General features: G+C 40.8%; 2 protein-coding genes across 8 annotated transcripts in view; both read left to right on the forward strand.

Moving 5' to 3' along the window:
• Window positions 1–11,254, forward strand: part of ATP13A3 (ATPase 13A3) — a 61,291-nt gene extending 50,037 nt beyond the window's left edge. For 6 of the 7 annotated variants that reach the window (XM_074593113.1, XM_074593115.1, XM_074593112.1 and 3 more), the window contains 5 exons: window positions 327–517; window positions 971–1,059; window positions 1,263–1,343; window positions 5,241–5,330; window positions 6,872–11,254. In XM_074593113.1, the coding sequence (XP_074449214.1) occupies window positions 327–517; window positions 971–1,059; window positions 1,263–1,343; window positions 5,241–5,330; window positions 6,872–7,069 (649 nt within the window). In that variant the 3' untranslated portion in view covers window positions 7,070–11,254. The remainder of the gene's footprint in view (window positions 1–326; window positions 518–970; window positions 1,060–1,262; window positions 1,344–5,240; window positions 5,331–6,871) is intronic. The other variant, XM_074593118.1, reaches the window with a different exon arrangement.
• A 637-nt stretch (window positions 11,255–11,891) lies between these two features.
• Window positions 11,892–17,745, forward strand: GP5 (glycoprotein V platelet). The gene is made up of 2 exons (XM_074593119.1): window positions 11,892–12,155; window positions 15,316–17,745. The coding sequence occupies exon 2, from the start codon at window positions 15,342–15,344 to the stop codon at window positions 17,292–17,294; it is 1,953 nt and encodes a 650-aa protein (XP_074449220.1). The 5' UTR covers window positions 11,892–12,155; window positions 15,316–15,341; the 3' UTR covers window positions 17,295–17,745.
• The last annotated feature ends 2,445 nt before the right edge of the window (window positions 17,746–20,190 follow it).

Genomic DNA, 20,190 nt, shown 5'->3' on the forward strand with positions numbered 1-20,190 from the left:
CTGAAAACGAAGAGGTGTTTTATTCTTTTTTTCGATTGCAGTATTTTCTTACCTGTCTTCAAAGTGTATCTTCAGGGATAGTTTCTAAACAGCTCATGTAGTGAACTTACAAGCTGGAAGCATAAAAGAACTCGAAGCTCAGAATTCACAGAAATTCCTCCCTCTCTGCCGCAGTTTTGAGTTACTTCTTGCTACCTGTAGTAGATTTTCAAGGATAATTTTTGTTTTACTACCATAGCAATTCATCTGTCATTAATTTTGTTAATAAATAGGCCTTGTGTACATCTTCTCCTTAATTCAGTGTTAAATGTTTTTCTTTGTTGTAGTGCATGTAATCTATTGGATGCCACAAACACCAGCTCTGCACACCATGGGAATGAGACTCTTGATGATGATGAACATTACATTAAAAATTATGAAAACACAACTTTGTTTTTTATATCCAGCTTTCAGTACCTCATAGTGGCAATTGTCTTTTCTAAGGGAAAGCCCTTTAGACAACCATCCTACAAAAATTGTAAGTCCTTTCATACTGTATACTGTTCCAAGTAAAACTCCAAGTGACTCTGCACTTGTTTATCCATGGCTTGCTTACAATTCTCTTGTGCCCCATCAGCAGTCATAGTGTTGCTAGGAGAACATAGAACAATTATCCTCTGATAATCAGAGATAGAAATATGGAAGTATTAAACTGTAGGGAGAAATTTATGTTAATAGTTTCTTTGTTTGTAGAAGTGTATGCGTCTATATGTTTCAGCTCCACAGTTGAGCCACTGAGAAACTGAGTCTGGCCTTCTGTCTCTTTACGACTGTCAGCACAACTTGTATTGCCGAAATCTGTCAGGAAGGGGTTTAGAGGAAGAAAAGAGATTACTTCCAGGGAGTAATGAACCCACGATACATGGGAAAACTATCTAAAACTCTGATTGTGAGATGGTCCAATTAAAATATTTTTTTTCTTCTTTTACAGTTCTGTTTGTTGTATCTGTGATAGTTCTTTATGTCTTCATATTTTTCATCATGTTGCATCCTGTTGAATCTATTGACACATTTCTTGAGGTAAGATTGAGCAGATGTGCAGGTGTCTGTACTTCCTGGGATAACTGGTTGGCTGCCTTTTGGGCAGCCTTTAGAGGGCTTTAGAGCTTTAACTTCGCATCTCTGGGGGTGGAAAGGGAGAATTTATAATGCTGAGCCTGTTTTCAGTGTGGTGTGTCTACTTCATGTGTGTGTTGCTAACCTCTGGCAACTTTTTCTCATAGCTCGTGTGCGTGCCATATGAGTGGCGCCTCAGAATTCTCATCATTGTTATTCTCAATGCAGTTGTATCCGTGCTGACGGAGGTAAGAAATTCAAATGGAAAAAATGCTTGTCTGTTAAGTGGGTCTTTTTCCAGAGTATGTGTTTGTCTTTTGTTTAGAAGGTCTCTCTTCACAGCATGCCAGTGTAAGTGGTCACTGTTTTTGTTACCTTTGTATTCCTAAAAAGTCCCTGTAAACTAGATTTAAGGTGTCAAGGTTTTCTGTGTTAAAGGAATGATCTTAAAGCCTTTTTTATGAATAAAAAAAAAGGGGGGGGAAAAGTTGAAAGACTTCAATTATTTCAGCTGTTTCATAGGACAATACTCTCCACATTTATTTACTGTGTTAGTTCAGTTCAGAACAACAACGTAGTAGAGAACTACATAAAATCCTTAGGGGAGCCTGTCTTCATTCAGTTGGATCATATACATACCTTATTGTTCAGAATAATGCAGGTCTATATAACTTGTTCATCTAATCTGATCCAAGTCCAGAACTAGAGATGTTCATGCAGATCTGCTTTTTCCAGCCCTGAGCTTGTCCAAAGCCAGTCACTCTGGGTATTGACCTCTTCTGCTGTCATTCCAGAGTTAATGTGGCCAGAAACATGCCCTACCTTTCATCCAGGTACCCCTCTGTTGTTTCCAAGAATTGGAGTTTGACAGATAACGTCTTCCAGAAGGAATCTGGGTTCAAAGCCAGTCACTTATTCCTGTGGTTAGTTCTTTTCCGTGTTAAATTGATGCCTTATTTCCAACCTAGAGTACATCTGAGTTTTGGTTGCAGCCATTAGTCACTATTTTTTTTCCTGCTAGATGAAACAGTCTTTCAACATTATCTAGCACTTGCACACTACAATTATCTGTTTTTACTGTATAACATTTTCTGCAGCTTCTAGTCAGTGTTTCCATTACTATGTGAGGGATTGCTATCAAGGTAACCAGGATAATGTTTGCTTGAATCATACCATTTTGGCCCTTGAATATTACTACAGCATTAATATTCTTTCCACTTGGCTATTTTTTTCCCTTTTATTCACGACTTAGTAAAAATAAAACCAACCAGGTTTTTTTTGATAGCTTAATAAAATTATCAAGGCTTTGTGTTCAAAATGATGTTCCATATAGAACTTGCAATATATGTTATTATGTTGCTGCCTTTTGGAACATGTTTTTCAGTTGTTTTCACGTGATAGGCGATAACTTGTCTTTTCCAAAACATGGCAGTAGATATTCATTTTTTTGGCCTTTGCCCTGTTATTAACGTGTTTATCCTCTCCTAGTGCCTTTCTTACACTGCCCTATATGTACTCTAATCCTGCTTGTGAGTGAGGTTTCCTTCATGTCCTTTAAGTCTATTTTGTACTACTAAACTTCTAATAATTGTCTTTTTTTTGCCTCCTCTTTTCTTTGTTAAAGGTTAAATTTTATGTATATTGCGATCTTGCTACTGAAAAAAAATAGTTATTCTAAAGCTGCGGAATCATGGCTTTTTTTGTCTTATGATAAATTTAAAACAAACCTTATAGATAGAAATATTTTTTCCTGTTTACTTTTTCTGGTCAGTTTTGATGTTTTTATTGCCATGTCTAGGAAATGAGCTTTTATGAAGTGCTAAGATTATTCCTTGGAATTGAGCTTTGTGTTGATACCTGGACTGTAAATAGGTGGTGGTTACAATTTTCAGTCTGCTGATAAGCTTTACCGAGAGAAATAAATTAAACTTAGCTTCTGCTGAAAAATTACTTAGTTCTGCAGATGATCGTTTCTAACCTGTATACAGTCTGGTGGTGTTTCTGTTCTGGAAGGGCAAGGGCTCTAATAGAAAGTCTGTGCAGTGTGTCAGTCCATGGATCGGTGCGTGTCTCTCAAGGCCAAGTGTTTCTCCTCTGGCTTAAACGTTCCTGAGGTTCCACTCCTGGGCCTTGTTTGTTCCCACATCAATCTCTAAACTTCTGAGTTTCTCGTAACCATAACCTAAGCAATGTAATTACTGTAGAGCATTTGCTTTCACCCAGTATTTCAAGCCTCACCTCCCCCTTTTTCCTATGCAGGTTTAAGTTAGCATCTTTCAACGCTTTAGTCGCTTAACTGTCATTACCAAAACTGGTAGGACGATTTGTCACATTCCTTTCAACCAGACTTTCCTATTTATCTTGTTGCCCATACTTTAGGAATGGAATAGAATTAATTATAGAGTTTAATTTTCTTGACATTGTTTGGGATGTTCTGCTTTGACTTAAAATCTATTTCGTCCAGTTTCACTGTTAGTTAAATGCTTCGTTTAGACCTAAGTTATCTTACTGTACAGCAGGTGTCCAACAGAAGCACTGCCTACTGATCCTCAAGTCCCAAACCTTGTGTTACAATATGCACTTCACCTTCCATAACTTCAGCCTGCTTTTGCCCCACCTTTTGATCTGTGCTTGTCCAACTCGAGCAGTATTACTCCAGGCTACCTGAAGCTTTTTCATGTGGTGCCAATGCATTGTGTCCGGTGTGTTGTGTGGAAGTCGTAGGCTATTTCATTCCTTTCCTCCCAGTACAGCTCACTGCCCTTCTGTCCTTGTGTGCCTGGCTGGATTTTCTGCTCACTACACTTTTTGCTACAGAGTTACTGGGTACTACAGGTCATATTCTCAGTATTTAGGAAAACTGCTGGTGGCATCTCCTTATTTCTTTTAACAAGGTGTTCTGTAGGTATATCACCTAGAGGTGGTTCTTCTGCTGAGACTAATCCCTCAGTAATTACTTCTTTATCTTACAATGATGAGATACATGTGGGATTGGAACAATCTTCGTCACACTTGCCAGTTTGACGCTTGTATCACGCTACACTCGTATGTAGTTTTAGTTGCTTCTACAACAGGAATGATTTCTGACTGTGGCTGTCCCAAATAAGTTTTCCAAAATGCTGTGTGAAGCTTTTGCTCCTTCCATGTGGGTGCCAGACGAGGTTCACAAAGCATGCATCTTCTTTCTGCCAGATGATAGAAAATATTGCACAACAAAGGCAGATCCTAGCAGATGTTGCTCCTTACCCTGATGCCTGGTATAGACATACTTAAACCAGACTGGCTTCAAAAATGAACATCTAACAAGCTGAAGATTTGTTGGCAAAAGCTTTATAAAAGCAGTATAAAATTGTAGTACACTATAAGATCATAAGCATTATAAAATCTATTATAAATGCCTGGCTTATCAGCTCCACTTTCTCGGTGGCGGAGGTTAGTCAGATGTTAGAAATGGAATCTGTCCAAAGAACAGACTTGTGTGCTCAAGGCTATGGAAGATACAAGTTCACACCTGTGGTGCCGGATTTGTTCAAGGCTCTCAAGTCCGCCCACGCAGCTGTATGAGAATAACCAGATGTACTGAACATACTGTTAAAGTTCTGCCCTCTTCTCCAAAATCTGGAACGGCTCCTACAGAATTTCTTCAGACTTCCTGCTGGTGGCTCAGCTTTGCCACCCCGCTGAAGCTTTTCTGAGAATGTCACTGCTTTAAAACTAAACGCCAAGCAAAGCTTAGCTTCAACAAGAAGTACGCCATAATGTTAAAGATGGTTTGAGGGGAAACTGCTTTAAGCACGTAGTCTGTGGTGCTATAGAGGTTTTTTTTGGTTTTTTTTTTTTTTAGAGTATTGAAACACATTAAGAATGTATATTTATGATTTTTACCTGTATCCATGGATGCAGTTTTGGTCATTGTTGCTGTTGATTTAAAGTACGTGTTCATATTCTTAAATCTCATGTGAGCACTTTAAGAATGAAAATGTTTATCGCTTAAGTATACTGACAAATAACGTAAACTCTCCATTTTGCCTGGCACTGAATTAGTTATGCCTGACACTATTTTGGGGTTTATTTGTAATGTGCACACTAACAACAAATGATCATTAGTTTCTTTAATTCTTCCCGCTCACTGCAATGTCTCACAGAATGTCCTCCTTGATATGATCCTTTGGAAGGTTGTGTTCAATCGAGACAAACAAGGAGAATATCGCCTCACCATACCCCAGCCGCCTCAGGTTGGAGACTAGTATTTTGCTGTCATCATTTAAGTGCATGCTGATTAATTCAGTTTTGGGTTTTTTTATGATTTATAAGTGTCTGTTGCCTTATCTTAAGTTTAAGACTGTTTAAATTAGATTTCTGTAACTTGAATATTAACAGGAAAGGCTTCTGGTTTTATATTTTTCTCCTTGTTGACACTTAAAGAATTTAGCTCTGTATACAAGAACTGCAAAGCAAATGCAGAGGATTTTAAGACTTTTCTCACTTTATCTTCAGTTTTCGTATTAGCAAATTTTATTTGTGTTGTCACAAGTTAGCATGCTAGGACTGGAGAACGTCTTGATTTGCTTGGAAGAAGAATTGCTGATGCTGGATCCTAATCCAGTTCTTCATTACATTAATTTGGTTTAGGGTTTTAGAACACTGTCTCGTGAGAGTAAAAATTTACAGTATGTATTAATGAAACAAAATAAAATGTCAAATGAAGTATGTTATTACTACCTCAGGTGGTTTAGAAGACTGAAGGATTTAGCTTCTGTTTTTCAGGTGACCATGAATCTTGATCTGGTCTGCCCTTCTGCCATTAATACGGGAAGGAAATCTATGCGAATCCCATAAAAAAAAAAAAAATTAAAAAAAAATAGCTTTTTCTCTTTAAGCCTGTTGACTTACTACTTTTAGCTGTTTGTTTAGCTGTTTGTTCTTGTTAAAATTACAAGGGTTTATTTCTCAGTATTAAATTTTGTTAAATGTATTCACTTCAGATTTACATCTGTCCTTTTGAGGCTGTTCAAGAAAACATTGCTTTGTGTTCACCCTGAAGAGCGGTGGTTGTGCTTAAGGCTCATGTTTGGTTCAGTTCCCCCATTGATAGAAATTCAGACCATAAAGAGAACCATAGAATATATGTCCAGGTGCTCTGAGACATGAGAGGGATCTAGTCTTGAGAATGAGAAATGGTGCGTCTCTTCTCCAGCTAGTTAAGTTACATGCATTTGGGATGGGGAGAGGAAAAATAGGAAGGAAGGCTTACGTTCAATAATTTGTGTCTGTTTTAATAATTTTTAATACCTTTAGGACTTAGGTTTCACAGTATTGGCACGTTAAATACTGCCACTTGTGGCTGGCTGGCTGCCTTTAGTTAAACAATTCATTGCTTAAAAAGTGTTTTGAGACTCTGGGAATTTGACTGCTTTTTCTAGACCAAGCTTTCATTCTTCAATAGTAACATCACTTAGTGGTGCCTGTTAGACCTGTGTTTATCAAAACTAATATAAAATATGCATAAAAGCTGTTGGTGACCTTAGATGTTAGGATAATGTGGATGTTTTTTTTACTGTTTTTTTTTTTTTTTTAAATGTCATTGGTACCATAGTATAGAAGAGATGACACAACAAAAGAGTTTCTTTACTACACTTTCTAGGTCCAATGTGACAATGGCATAGCAAATCAGAAACAAATATGGTAGTTTTTCTTCTAGCAATTGACTGTATTGGAAGTTATATTATTTCTTTTCTTATGGTAATCAAATTTTCAAATCTGTTCACTTCTGCAGGAGGCTGTGGATCGCTGTGGAGTCTCTTTCCTTTCTTCCCTGTTTGGTTGCAGAGAGAAGACACCAAAAGCCAAGTATATGCATCTAGCTCAGGAACTGCTGGTTGATCCAGAATGGCCACCGAAACCCAGAACAACAACAGAAGCTAAAGTACCATCCCAAGGAAACGGATCATATCAAATCATCACTGTAACGTAACAGTGGATCTTGGTGGCATCTGTCTTTTAGTAGTATTCAGAAGAATGTAATTTTAAGGCTTTATTTGAAATTGCAGTATACTAAATGTCAAATTCTAATGCGGATATTTCCAACTGTTTTGTCTCTCTGAATACAAATTTCAGAGCCAGACATCTTATGGCTATACATTTTAAAAATGTAGGTTACCGTAGGCAGAACAAACATGATTGTGTTTCCTTCCACCTTCTTTCAAAATTTCATTATTCCTAAATGAGATGTATTTGAAGGTTTAAACTGCAGGGCAGTTAAAACAGGTTCACTTTATTTGCCTGGAGTATCTCAATCATTGTTCTAACCTGCTCACCTGGGCACGTGTTCATGTAAGCCCTATGATGTGATGGTTTCATGGTAATAATAGAGGCACATAATAACCTTGTCATCCTTTTTTTTTTTTTTTTTATACTCACTGTTGAAAAGCTTTGTGCCTCAGAACGGTTCTAAAGTTTTGGTGTGTGTACCTCTAAGTTTGTCCCTACTAGTAAAGAGTGTTTCTAGGTGTAAAGTTTGGATTTTAAGTTTTAATTCTTTAGTCTGCCACAGCAGGAGCTGGGAATGCTATAAAAGCAGTATGCTCTGTCCTTAAGAAGAAAGCACATTGCTTTCAAGTGGGTTCTTGGCTTCCTTTCTAGCTAACCCTTAGGGCGGGCTTTGGTGGCCTCCAGTGGAGGGGGAGGCGTTTGGCTACACTCTGAAGTTTTTGGAGAAGGAAGGCTGGAGAATCTTAACACTTTCTTCTGTCTCATGCTTTAGTACACTTAGCTATGCATTCCTCCACAAACCTTGCTTTTTCTAGCAGAAGGATTGGATCATCCCTTTGTAGACCATGTTTTCTTTGTAAATCTTAAGATAATTTTCCTATATACCTTGAAGTAGTAAGGCCAGAGTTACTGCTGCAAGGGAAGTGGGGGGAGGAGGGAGGAATATTTTCACATGCCCACACGTGGGATTTGTGCATGTTAAGAACATACGCATTTCAAAGAGTCTGCCAGTGTCTTAAGCACTATATGTAGCTGTATGAAACAAAATTGAGAAAATAGATGAGCTAAAAATCTGTCTTGCTGCAGAACTATAAGGCTTATGTGGATTTTATTTATTAAAAGAAGAATAAAAAATGCTTGCATCAACAATAATGCTGCTTAAGCACTTGGGGTAGCGATACATCATTTTGCCATTAGGCGGTGTCAAAACACAAGGCCACTAGAACAATAGAACTGCAAAGATGTAGGGGCAGGCATCATCTTCGCATGCAAAGCTTAAAACTTTTTTTTTTTAACCACAAATTAATTATCTCCAAACCATCTTCAACTTGCTAAACTGTCAGGAAAGTCTTCTTTAGTGTCTTTGGGGAAGGTGATAAAAATAGTGAGTTTTGCTCGGTCTGTTTTGACCAGATGCGACTGACTGGTTCGGACACCTCCAGGCTTTGGGAGGGGATCTGGAGAAGTCACGATCCTGTAGAGATCCTTTAGAGAAGGAAGTCAGGTCCTTTGGAATAGTTGTGGAAGGAGGGCCCCAAACTCCCTGGCCAGCTGGGATTAGTGTGAATTGTGTGTATTCTGATGATGGAATTTGAAGCGGTTTTTTTAAATTCCTGTGGAGATGATTCCATTCCAGCATTGTTTTAATAAGGGGATCTTTTTTTCAGGTTGGGCCTCATTCCCTTGTGCTGCTCTATAAGGCAGTACGGGCAGTGTCCCCCACTACAGCCAGTGTCCCCTGCTGCTCACGTTATGGTTTCTGCAGTGTTGAATGTACTGTGCCAATGGGGAATTTAAAAATGGAGCTAAATGGTTTGGAAGACTTTTTCCTAGAACTTGGGGGTTTAAGTTATTAGCGCTTGCTCCTCATAAATGTTATGCATGTGGTGTACTATCTCCTGTCCAGCTGTCAACTCTTTTCCTGTTTTTTTTTTTTTTGTTGTTGTTTTTGAGAGGTGGAGCAAGAGGAAGAGGGAAGTGGGTTTCTTAGCATTCATTCAACAGAGCAATGTAAAAGTCGTATTATCCTGGCTTCTTAAGGTCATAAACATCGAACAACGTCGGTAGCTTTTTAAGGGGTCCGCAACTGTGGATTTGGATAAACTTATTAATCATGAGCTTGAGTCAGTTGGCTAACTTCAGTCAATGTTGATTTTACAAAATCTTTGTAGCATGGAATAACTGATGAAGAATAATTCTTAGCAGCGTAAGTAGTATTCAAATTTAAAGAAAAATAATATTTTAGTTGAAAAATGTTGTGAAGCTATGCATCTGGACCTGGGAGCTGTGACTTATCCTTAAACACATAAGCTTTTGCTTTCCATTTCACTGACCATTTTAGCTTCGATGTTCCATGAGAAGTGACAGAAAATATTTGTGTCTCTCACTTTGATATGCTCTTGCTTAATACTTTCTCTAAAATCATAATTTCTTGCAGCTTCTCTGGTTTCTGAAGCTAGTCTTTCAGTCTTATTCTAGTTTATTAGACTTATCTAGAAAGCAAGGAGGAAACAGCTTATTAAGGTGGGCTTGTCTTCGGAGAGCATTTTGGGGAGCTCTTACTAAAACTGAAATTGCCAAGTATCTCCACTTGATTGGGTGACTAATGGGTCATGAGTCTTTTAAACTTGAATATTTTGCAAATGGGAGCTAGTTTTCTCAAGGTATGCCTTCCGAGTTAGTAAACGTTCTTGAGGTTGCCTGCTTGAGCTCTGACCTATTTGCTTCTGACGCTCAGTCAAGAATAATAAATCTGCTTTTCTGAGAATCCTTCTTGTTGTTGCAAGTTCAGCCACAAAATAAGCTTTTGCATCTTCTGCAATTATTGGGATTTATGCCTTCCTGCCCAAGAGCTGAGTTTGGCCACCTATAATTTTTCTCATTTTGAGCAGTTTAGTTTTTCTGGTTTTCAGAAATGCAGCAAACTAGATCTGCGCTAGCATATTCAGTTTCTGCTTTGAAGTAAGATGAAATTCAGTTTGTAGTGAAAAGAACCTCTTCTAATGTTCATCTTGGAAGTCTAAATTCAGGTGAACAGACCAATTTAGTGATCTCCACTAGATACTTGGTAGACATTTTCTTCCTGCTGTATATTTTGGCCTTACATTGAGGAGTTTGATTTATTATTAAATTATTTGTTTATGCAGACTTTAATCTGTACGTATTTTACTTTGATGTATTAGGATTTGTAAATATTACTGATTTTTAAATATTATTTATGCACATACTTAAAGGACTGGTCTACCCAGAAAAGCAATTGCTAAATAATAAATGTTACTTTTTAGAAATAAATTGCAAGATCATTAAATTGTATATCCCTCAGGGTTATTTTTAAAGTGTTTTTTTCTCTTCCCTTCAGATTTAATTAGCAGTAACTCTTGTTTCATGTACTATAGAACTAAATCTACTGTAAAGAAAATGCTGCGAATAATGCTTGAGTAGAAGCGGCTAAAACACCCACAGACCTGACTGTCCATATTCATCATAACTTTAAATTGGAAACTCTTACTGTTGCACTTTTTAAAAGTTGTTGGATTTAAAATTCTATTTATTTTTTCTTTCTTCATGAAGGTTGTGTTGAACAGTCATCCCAAATTGGGTAAATAATCCTGTACTGTATATGTGTATACAGTATAATACTAAGCAGATGTGGAGTCCTTTTTATGCTGCACATTTTTAATGCTTATGTTGGTCATCACAAAATGAGAGAGCTAAAGTTCTGTAGGATTTCTCCCATGAAATTCTGAATTGTAAACTTAGGTTTTTGTATGTCTAAGGGAAAGCTGTGGGTTTTTGACAATTTTTAGAGTCTTGAATATGTTGATTTTATACAGTAAAGCTTCAGGTTTTTAAAGCTATTTTCAACAAACTGCAGCTTGTTTGATAATTATGTGAACCAGAAACTATTCAGTTTGTTATGAATTCCTCAAGCCGAACACAGATTAAAAAGTTCATCATTACAGCGCTCTCTAGAAGCTCAGCTTCCTTTTTATTTTTAAATCTGAAATGATACTACATCTTTGTATTTAAAAATATGTATTGCTGCTCTAGAATGGTACCCTGTTGTCAAGAGGCATACATAAATAACTGTACAATAGAATTGTAAATAGACTTGTAAATCATTTTTGTGACTGAAGCTCTTTGAAAATAAAATTAAAATGAACAGATATTTTAACTCTTTTCATTAGTTTCATGAAATTGTTTTTAATTGTTCTTTACACAGTTCCATCCAAAGCTTGTTGAAAAATACAGATTTACTCCCACTAATGTCACAGAATAATCCTAGAATGGTTTGGGTTGGAAGGGACCTTAAAGACCATCTAGTTCCAACCCCCTGCCGTGGGCAGGGACACCTCCCACCAGACCAGGCTGCTCAAAGCCCCATCCAGCCTGGCCTTGAACACTTCATGGGTATGTTGTTCAGAGCCTCTGTATTTTAAGGATGGCAGTGGGGAAGTGTGCATGCTGTGTGTTGGCAGCGCGTATGACAGCGCTGCTGTTCTGCAGGGGGATAGTATTGACTGTTCTTTTACCTGGTGGCTTATAAGAGCCACTGCAAAGCCAGACCTTGTACGTGTGATAGCAGCTTGTTTCCATCTTCTGTTGTCCAGATATTCCTTCTGTTCTTTGATGCGTGGGAAGCATTATCTTGGAAAGACCCTTCGGCAAATGTTCCCAGTCGTGAGCCGGCAGTGTTGTTGCAATCACCTTTAGAAAAATCACACAGAAGTTAAGACACTTCTGTCCTGTTCCTCCCCTTCTGTTTAAACATTCACTGACAGAGCCCATGATTTTAAACTTGACGATAAGGTGTTTAAAATACCTGGTTACTTCATTACAGAAACTTAGTCTTTTAATTTCAAGCTAATATTTTGAAAACTTTTCTCTCTTCAGAATCTTTCAGGCTTGAGGCTTTGTTGGCCTGTGACTACAGAAGACAAAGGAAAAACAGAAGCCAAATGTGTCAACCCTGGTTTGTTTAGCCAAAGGGTTAAGTGGATTCATTCCTTGCTCAAATTGCTTTGACTCCACTCCTGCAAGAAAGTAAAAGTCAGAGCAGCCTTGTGAAGGTACATCTCAATCACTTGGTGGTTTGAAGTAGATGTGTCCACTCCTTCAAAACCTAGTGCACCTGTGTAGCAGACCGCGGGTGAAACTGTCTAACAAATTTGAAATGTCTTTCTGATCATAATTCATGTTGAAATATAGATTTCTGACTCTAGCCAGATTTGCACTGGGTTGGTTGAAGCACATACTCTAATATCACTGTCAAAGAAGCTAGAAGTGTTTTTTTGAGCTGTTGCACGTGTGGCATCAGACTTTCTCCTGTGTTGTGAGTGGTCTCCAGTTCTACATTTGGAGTTACGTACAACCTCTGGAAGCTGGTTGCTTACGCAACGAAGTGTGGGCAAAATCTGCTCTGAAGCTTAAAATTTTCTTTGGCCTTTCACAGTAGTTACGCAAATAGGGGTGAAAGTGTTATCTAGAGGATGCGTTTTGCTGTTTTACTTCCCATTTAAAGTGCAGAATCATGGTGAAGCCTGATTGCCTGCTCTGCTCCTAGTAAGTTCCTCTAAAAAGCAGATAAGTTTCTAAGGTACAGTTCAAAATTAGTTTTTCATGGTAATATGAGTTTAGAAACTTGCAAGAAAGTAAGAAAGTGAAGCACCATAGTAAATGATACGTGTGCTCAGTATTCTATGAAACTAAGTCCAAAACTGATTTGTGACTTTTAATATATGAAAAGCATTAATGTATTGCTTTTGGCATCCCTTCACAGTCTGAGAAACATTAAGGGGGTTGTAGGAAGGGAAGGAGGCTGTAGACCAGATGGTAAATGACCAGCCAGGCTGGTGTTCTTTCTGGAATGCCAGGGGTCTCGTGTGAGGGTCTGAGAAAATTTTAGTACTTGGGAAGAGGTAAGTATGACCTTTACGTGGACCTTACTGTATTTCCTACTATTAAAATCTTCAATTGTGGAAGTTTAAATTACTTCTTGAGAAAAATACTATTAGCAGCTTATGTTTGAGATCCACAGGATTATCCAGTTCCTGTGCCAGTCATACGCTTGTGGCCTTAATCTCTTGCATAGAATTTCTACCATTCCATTGTTTGTTTGTGAGCACTTCTGAGTGTCTGACCTTGCCTCCTTGAATACTCTCTTACCTTTTGTTATGAGACCAGGAAAGCAGGCGTCGCCAGTCTACAGTCTAGCATTAGCCTATTTCTTATTTTACAGACTGCAGTCATGCCCTTGGAGACTGCATTTGCAGCCGGTAGCGTAACAGTTCGGTGGCTTGGGTTTTTTTTTTTCCCCTCAGTTTGTTCTCTAGATCCGTATCTCTCTCACCTCGCTGAATCCTGTAGTTCTGCTGAGGTCTTGGGTTGAGTTGGTGCAGGCTGAGATACCAGTCAGGGCTTGAAACAGAAATTTCTCAGTACGTGTCTGCCCTGTGTGGAGGGTTGTGCTTGAACGCCCCCCAGAAGCGTCTCAGCAGCCACCAGCTCCGCGTGTCATGGGCTGTAGGCTGAGGTACCTGCCCTGGGTGCGTGGGGATGTGCTCCTCATCGGCACGCTGAGGTGGGGAGAAGTAGGATCAGGGACAGGCTGGCTTATGAGTTTACTGAGGTGAAGGCATCGCTGGTTTATGGGAGATGGCGGGAAGGATTACTAGGAGGGTGAGATTCTCTGAAAGATTCTTGTTTGACATGGAAAAGCCCTTTGGAAGGGTGAGATCCCACAGCCTTTTTTTAGTAACTTTCTACAACTCTTTGGACTGTAAGCCCAGCGAGAGCTTGCTGTGTGGCACCATGTTGGTGGTAGTTGACACCACTAGATGCCGTGTCCTTCCCTTCCCAAGGAAGCGGTGCAGATTTTAACTGTCTTCAGTACTCTGAACCTAACCAATAGCATTTTTTTGTCTAAAGAACTCCCTTTTGCTTTTTTTTTCATGCAGCAGCTGTTTTTGATCCATGGTGGTGTGTTCTTGTCAGCAGTTCAGGCATGTGAGCGGCTCTGCTATCCCACCTGGCTTCCTTGAAGTGAGGAGCCTTCCTTGAAGGCTTTGTACCCATGCCTGTCTGTGGGGTTGGTATGGGAGAGCTTCACCCTTGCCCCTGGAAAAGGGTTTGTTGGGATGGAGCCCTCATCTCCCCCAGTGTTCCTGGTGCTGAAAACCAACATGGTGTCGGCTATTCCAGTTACGTCTGCAGAACTTGTCCAGCTAATCCAGCGTTCCCAGCTGCTGCTTCTCCTACTGACCAGCCAGGTGCTTGACTTCCAGGTTTCTGATACATTTGGACTTGCTGATTTCACTAGGGAAGTGTTTCTAAACTGTGGATTTCTGTTTGACTTGCTGTTTTAAATATTATCATTGTAGCTACAGCCATTGCCTTCCTGTTCCTTTTCTTGTTTGGAAATCCATACAACTTCCCAACTTCGTGGTATGTTTCATGCAGCTCTACGTTTATTGGTACAGCTTTCTAGCAAACCTCGTGGCTTTTCTTTCCTCTCATTTTGTCATATTTTTAATACCACTGTTAACTTAGTCTTGTGTTAAGCTGCTGAAATGAGACTCGTTGGTTATCAGAGGCTCGCTCCTGGCCTGTGCTACACGAGCTCTTGTGTGTTATTTCAGGCGACGTCAAAAATATCCTGTTTCTTCTTGTGTGTTCTTGGGCTGTTCCAAGAAGTGATCACTTGCAAATGCTGCGAGATGATTTAACAGAACTGTGTGCCGTTTTTCTTTTGGCCACTTAAAATATAGGACACCCTTTTTTACCTCTATTATCTATTTTTGCAGGCTAAACTTTATTTTTAAACCTCAGATAACCTAAAATAAAAAAATATTGTGGGTGCAGGACCTTTTGATATATTTTTTTTTAAAAGACTTTCAGTGTGTAACTTGGTATAATGCTATTCTGTTCAAATAAATACATGCCTTATGACTACTTAGAGTTTCATATGCTTTTATTATGCTTGACTAGTACAAATATAAATAAGGAATACTTGATTTACAAAAGAGCTTTATCTGTACTTGGCAGTGTAAGCTGAGCACCTTAGAAATATTTGCAGTCAACAGTAATGGAGATTTTTGAAGTTTGCTTTCAAGCCAAGGGAAATTTTGCATACATTTGCAGGTTTTATGATATATCCACACAACTTTGTTGTCTATTAATTCATTAACTACTTGTGATCAAATCCTGACTCTATCTTATCTCTTGTAACAGCTCATGTTTCTGGCACTTCAACAAGGATGTTGATGTTTCGTTTGTCGGTGGTGATCAAGCTTTTCTTCCAGCTGGATGCATCTGTTTGCCCCAAGAAATGTGAGTGCTCTTCAAAAAATGCAATTCACTGCTCTGGTCCCCACATAAAAGACCTGGAATCGTTAAATCTGCCTTGTAACGTGACAGAAATTCACATAACGGACACCGACGTAACATACGTGCAAGATGTTTTTGCTAGGATGGTGGAACTGCAGCATCTTATCTTGTCTTCAAACAACATCTCTCTGATATCACCAGGGGCTTTTAAAGGCTTGAGAAGGCTAAAAGCCCTCAAACTGCTAGATAATAAGCTGGTTGAACTTCCTCCAGGAGTGTTTGATGACATGGTACAGCTTCAGCAGTTGATCGTTGAAAATAACAGGTTGAAATCCATCGAAGAAAATCTGTTTGACAAACTAGCTAGTTTGGAGGAGGTTTTCTTGAACAAAAACCAACTAACAGCACTTCCTAGTGGTGTGCTGAAGAAACTTGCCAAACTCAAAGTACTGAACTTGTCAAGAAATTGTTTGGCAGCACTTCCCAGAAATATATTTAGTGCGTTAGCCAGGCTTGAGAAGCTGATGTTGTATTTTAACAGGCTGTCTTCAATAGAGTCTGGGATGTTTGATAGCCTGAAGGAGCTGCTGGAACTCTTCCTGCATTCCAATAACATCCAGGCCATCGCCCCTGATGCGTTTCATTGTCTTCGTAAACTGAGAAGCCTAACGCTCTCCAGAAACAGGCTTGAGGCTTTGCCTCCTGGACTCTTTCTGCATTTGCGTGACCTGTCTAAATTGACCTTGTACAGGAACCCACTCAAGTCTCTTCCAGAAGTATTGTTTGGAGAAATGAGGCACCTTGGTAGCCTGTGGCTGTATCACACAAAGCTCTCAACAATACCAGATTTTGTGTTCAGTAACTTGACAAATTTGGAGCTGCTTGTGCTAAGTTTTAATCCAGAGCTTAGTGTTCTTCCCAAGAATGTATTCAGTGGTCTGAATGAACTGCAAGGCCTTTCTCTGCATACAAATAATATTTCCAGTCTGCCAGAGGGCATCTTCCTGAGCCTTCAGAAACTGCAGAACATTTCACTTCATGATACGAGGCTTGAGGTTCTTCCTAGAAACCTCTTTCATAATCTCAAGCACCTTCAGAAAGTTTACCTCAATAGTACGAAGCTGCAGTCTCTTCCTGGAGATTTCTTTACTGCTTTACCCGAGCTGCAAGAAGTCGTCCTTGATGACAACCCTTGGAAATGCGATTGCCAAATTCTTGGCTTCCGAGAGTGGCTCCAGAAGAGCATGGAGATAGTTAAAAACACTCCATCCCTAATGTGTGACAGCCCGCTGGCCCTACAGAATATTTCTCTCGTGGCTCTAACAGATGATCACCTGCAGTGCCCGCCAACCACAGCCATTACATACCACATGTTCAGCTCAACCTATTCCCAGGCTTCGACTGCTCTTGTGACGGAGCACTTAGCATCATCTTGGGAGACTGCTGTAACAGCGGTGTCCGACACGGCTACCAGCACACCCACATCAGTTCCTCTTGCAACTCCAGACTTTACCTATTCCCATGTTGAAGATGTTGGACAGCCTAGGTTTCATTTCTCAGATGTTCCAATCCAAACTTCTCCCAGTGTCATAGTAGAAACCAACAGTGTCAGAGGAACAGATTTAACTACTCTTGCCCAGTGGGATGAGCTGCCAGCCCGCAGGAGTGCTAACCCCTATTTTAATGCCAGAGTTTCTTATTGTCAGCTATTTTTGTGCCTTCACAGTTTGATTTTAGCACTCCAGACCGTAACCATTGTACTCGGTCTGTATGTGATGGGTAAAACCAGGCAACTCTTGCACTCCAGGAATGCTCCTGCTCAGCCTGTAGTTCTGATACATTTTTTTAAGAAGATGGAGAATACCAGCCAAAGAGAGGATTAGAAGCACTGTTTTGGATGCGTTTCAAGCATTTGAGCGGTTGACACTTGATTCGGATATGGATTACAAGTCTTTATAGCAAGAACCATAAAGACCTTGTCTTTACAGCGTAATGAAAATGTGCTTTTATGTACCTTACAGTGTTTGCCAAAAGTGATTGTAGTCACTGTATATTGCTACAGCGCTTGGTGCATGAACCCAGAGGGAGCTGAAGGAAAATCTGTGGTCACTTCTATGTGTGTGTTACTATTTTCCTGCTTGGGGCTGCAGCCCCGTCCCTCCAGACACCACCTGCTCCGATGGAAGTGGCACCAACGCAGGGAAGCCTACATAGGAACGCTGCTTCAGCTGTGCTTTAAAGGCTGCCCGTACTACTCCAAATGCTATTATGCCTTGTACTGCCTGCAATGTTTTGTCTCCTTATTAAGAAAATAAATGGGTTTTTTTGGGAGGAGATGCTGGAAAAGACCTTTTAAAAATGGGAGTGGGGGCAGAATGATGTGGTGCAAGTGTCTTAGTTTTTGCTTTCTGTCCTCAGCCTGTTTCCAGGCCATGGCAGGAGGAAGGAGTACCATTTAAAGTTAACAGTGCTTTCCTTTAGCTTAACCAGAGCAAGATGAGTAAGATGATGGTTGAGGAAGTACAATCTTCATGTATTTTGTAGTTTGTTTGGTTTTTTTGGAGTCTTTGTAACATTACTACAACTCTGAATTTGAAGTAACCACTTTTGTCCTTAAACTTTGACCAGTGGTCTGAAAAGCAAGGTCTTGAAACCGGAGCACCAGGCAGATGCCCAGGACTGATGCTTAGCTCCAGAGAAGCATCTTTGGTTTGAGAGCTGGTCTCGGCTGAGCTGGGAGAGACGGGAATGATCTCTCCTGGGCTTGGCTGGCAAAACACGGGTGTGCAGCAAAGTGGGAGGGAACCTGCCTGAAGTGAGGGCCCTGAAATGCTGCCACCTTTTTTGAAGTTTGCTGGGGAACATGTGTGTATCTGTCAAATTTCAGTGTGCAGTGCCATATTCAGTCACAGTCGGTCTCAGTACATTTTACTTTTTGTTATTCCATAGTACTGCTCCCTGCCTTGCAGCCCTTTCAAGTGTTGGCATGCGAATGCAGCTCCGAGTGCGGGGTTTAGTCTTCACGTTGAAATGTTTTTGAATATTTTGATTGCTGTGAATCTTTTAGTTTATAAGTAGACTGATAGCTGTCAGACTGCACATGCTACTTCGGTGGCTCTTGGATTTAACTGTTAGTTTTATCTTAATTGCGTGACTTAGTTCGTTCTTAAAAGCTCTGATGTGCTCAAAAGCCTAGGGCTGGGTTAAAGAGCCCCTGGATGTGGTTCTGTGGCTGCTCAGGTATAGAGAACCTATATTCTGAGTCTTTTTGTAGCCTTAATGACTTTCTAACCACCAAAATCTTTTCTGGGTGGCTGTGAAATGGCACCTTACAAGCCTGAAGTGAGGAGAGCTTGCAGTGTGTTTTGGGGGTGTTCCCTGTTGCGGGCTACTCTAGGTGATGAGAATAAACCGTGGACTGCTTTGTTTCAGGGTGCTCTGCTGCTGGACTTGAATTCCTCTTCTAGGCTGTGAAAAGAGGCAATGTGCTTCTGTGGTGTTAAATAACCCTCGTCTTGCGGGTGAGGTTTAACAAAATTTAGCAAGCCCAGCTAAATTGTAGTTAGAGCCATCTCTAAAGAAGCAGAAATACAGGTCACTACAGCTGGTGCAGGGCAAACTGGGACTGGATTCACAAACAGAAGCTCCAGAATATTTATTGCAGTATCTTTGAGAGAAGCACAAAACCGACACGAAGCTTTCGTGGTGGTGGTTCTGGGCTGTTACATGCTGGTGCTTTAAAGGAGGCAGTTGTGACAAATTTAGGTTCTTGGACAGCTGTAATGACCACTTAGTGCTGTGCCAGCTCCAGCGCTGTCGTATCGGTGCCACGCAAGCATCTGCTCGCTGCAGGCAGGAGACAAGGATAATCTGGACTAACGAGGGAATTGCTTTACAAACCCTGCTGGTTATTGTTTGCCTCAGTGAGGCACTGAAGAAGTGGGCTCATGGCTACAGGCACTCGGATGCACACTGATTTCAAAGAAAAACCAGCCATTCTGTTGCCGTATGGGTGTACAACACCCTTGATGCCCGACCTCTGGAAGAGCACGGGGTGAGCAGCTGCTGCCATCTTTGTGAGCCCTCCTTTGGCCGCCCTGGCCCTGCAGTGGGGCCGGCTGGGCCTGCACGGCTCCTTTGGCTCCCGCTGGGCAGTGGCTGAGCTCTGGCACGTGGGGGCTTTGGCTCCTGGCCGCGCACAGCCAAGTGCTGGGAGGAGGAGGATGATGATTCCTCTTTACATGCCGTCATCGGGCTTTCCCTGTGCCTGAGCCAGACGGGGAAGTGAAGTCAGCAGACAACAAAAGGCTGGAGCAATAAGGGCCTGGGGTGTTCTACTAACTCTTCCTATGAGGTGTCCTGTTTTCAGCTGCCTCTGACTCATTGCTTGTTGCCCAGCAGAGCTCAGCCCTTCCTGCAAAACTCCCTGGCCTGGGAAATCCAAGGATGTGCTTATTTATATCCCGTCTCCGTTTCGCTCTGTCTGCAGGTCAGCATGACGGTGGCTGTGGCAGTGGGAAGGGCTCCTCAGACCCTCTCTCTGGCCAGCATTGCCGTGCTGCTGTCTCACAGCACACATGGCTTGCCGTCACCAGTTGTATTGGCTAGGTTTTTCCTGGTCCCTGCAGCCCATGCCTCCATGATCTACTGCCCAGCCTTCACCACCAGGCTGGGCTTGGGGGGACAGTGGGCTGGAAAAACGTGGAGGTATCTAATCCCTGGTCCAGGGGGTCCCTGCTGCTGGGGAAAGGGTGGATGCAAAGCATATCTGCGCTCGGT

Source organism: Larus michahellis, chromosome 6 (genome assembly GCF_964199755.1).
Source record: "Larus michahellis chromosome 6, bLarMic1.1, whole genome shotgun sequence".
Classification (NCBI taxonomy): Eukaryota; Metazoa; Chordata; class Aves; order Charadriiformes; family Laridae; genus Larus; species Larus michahellis.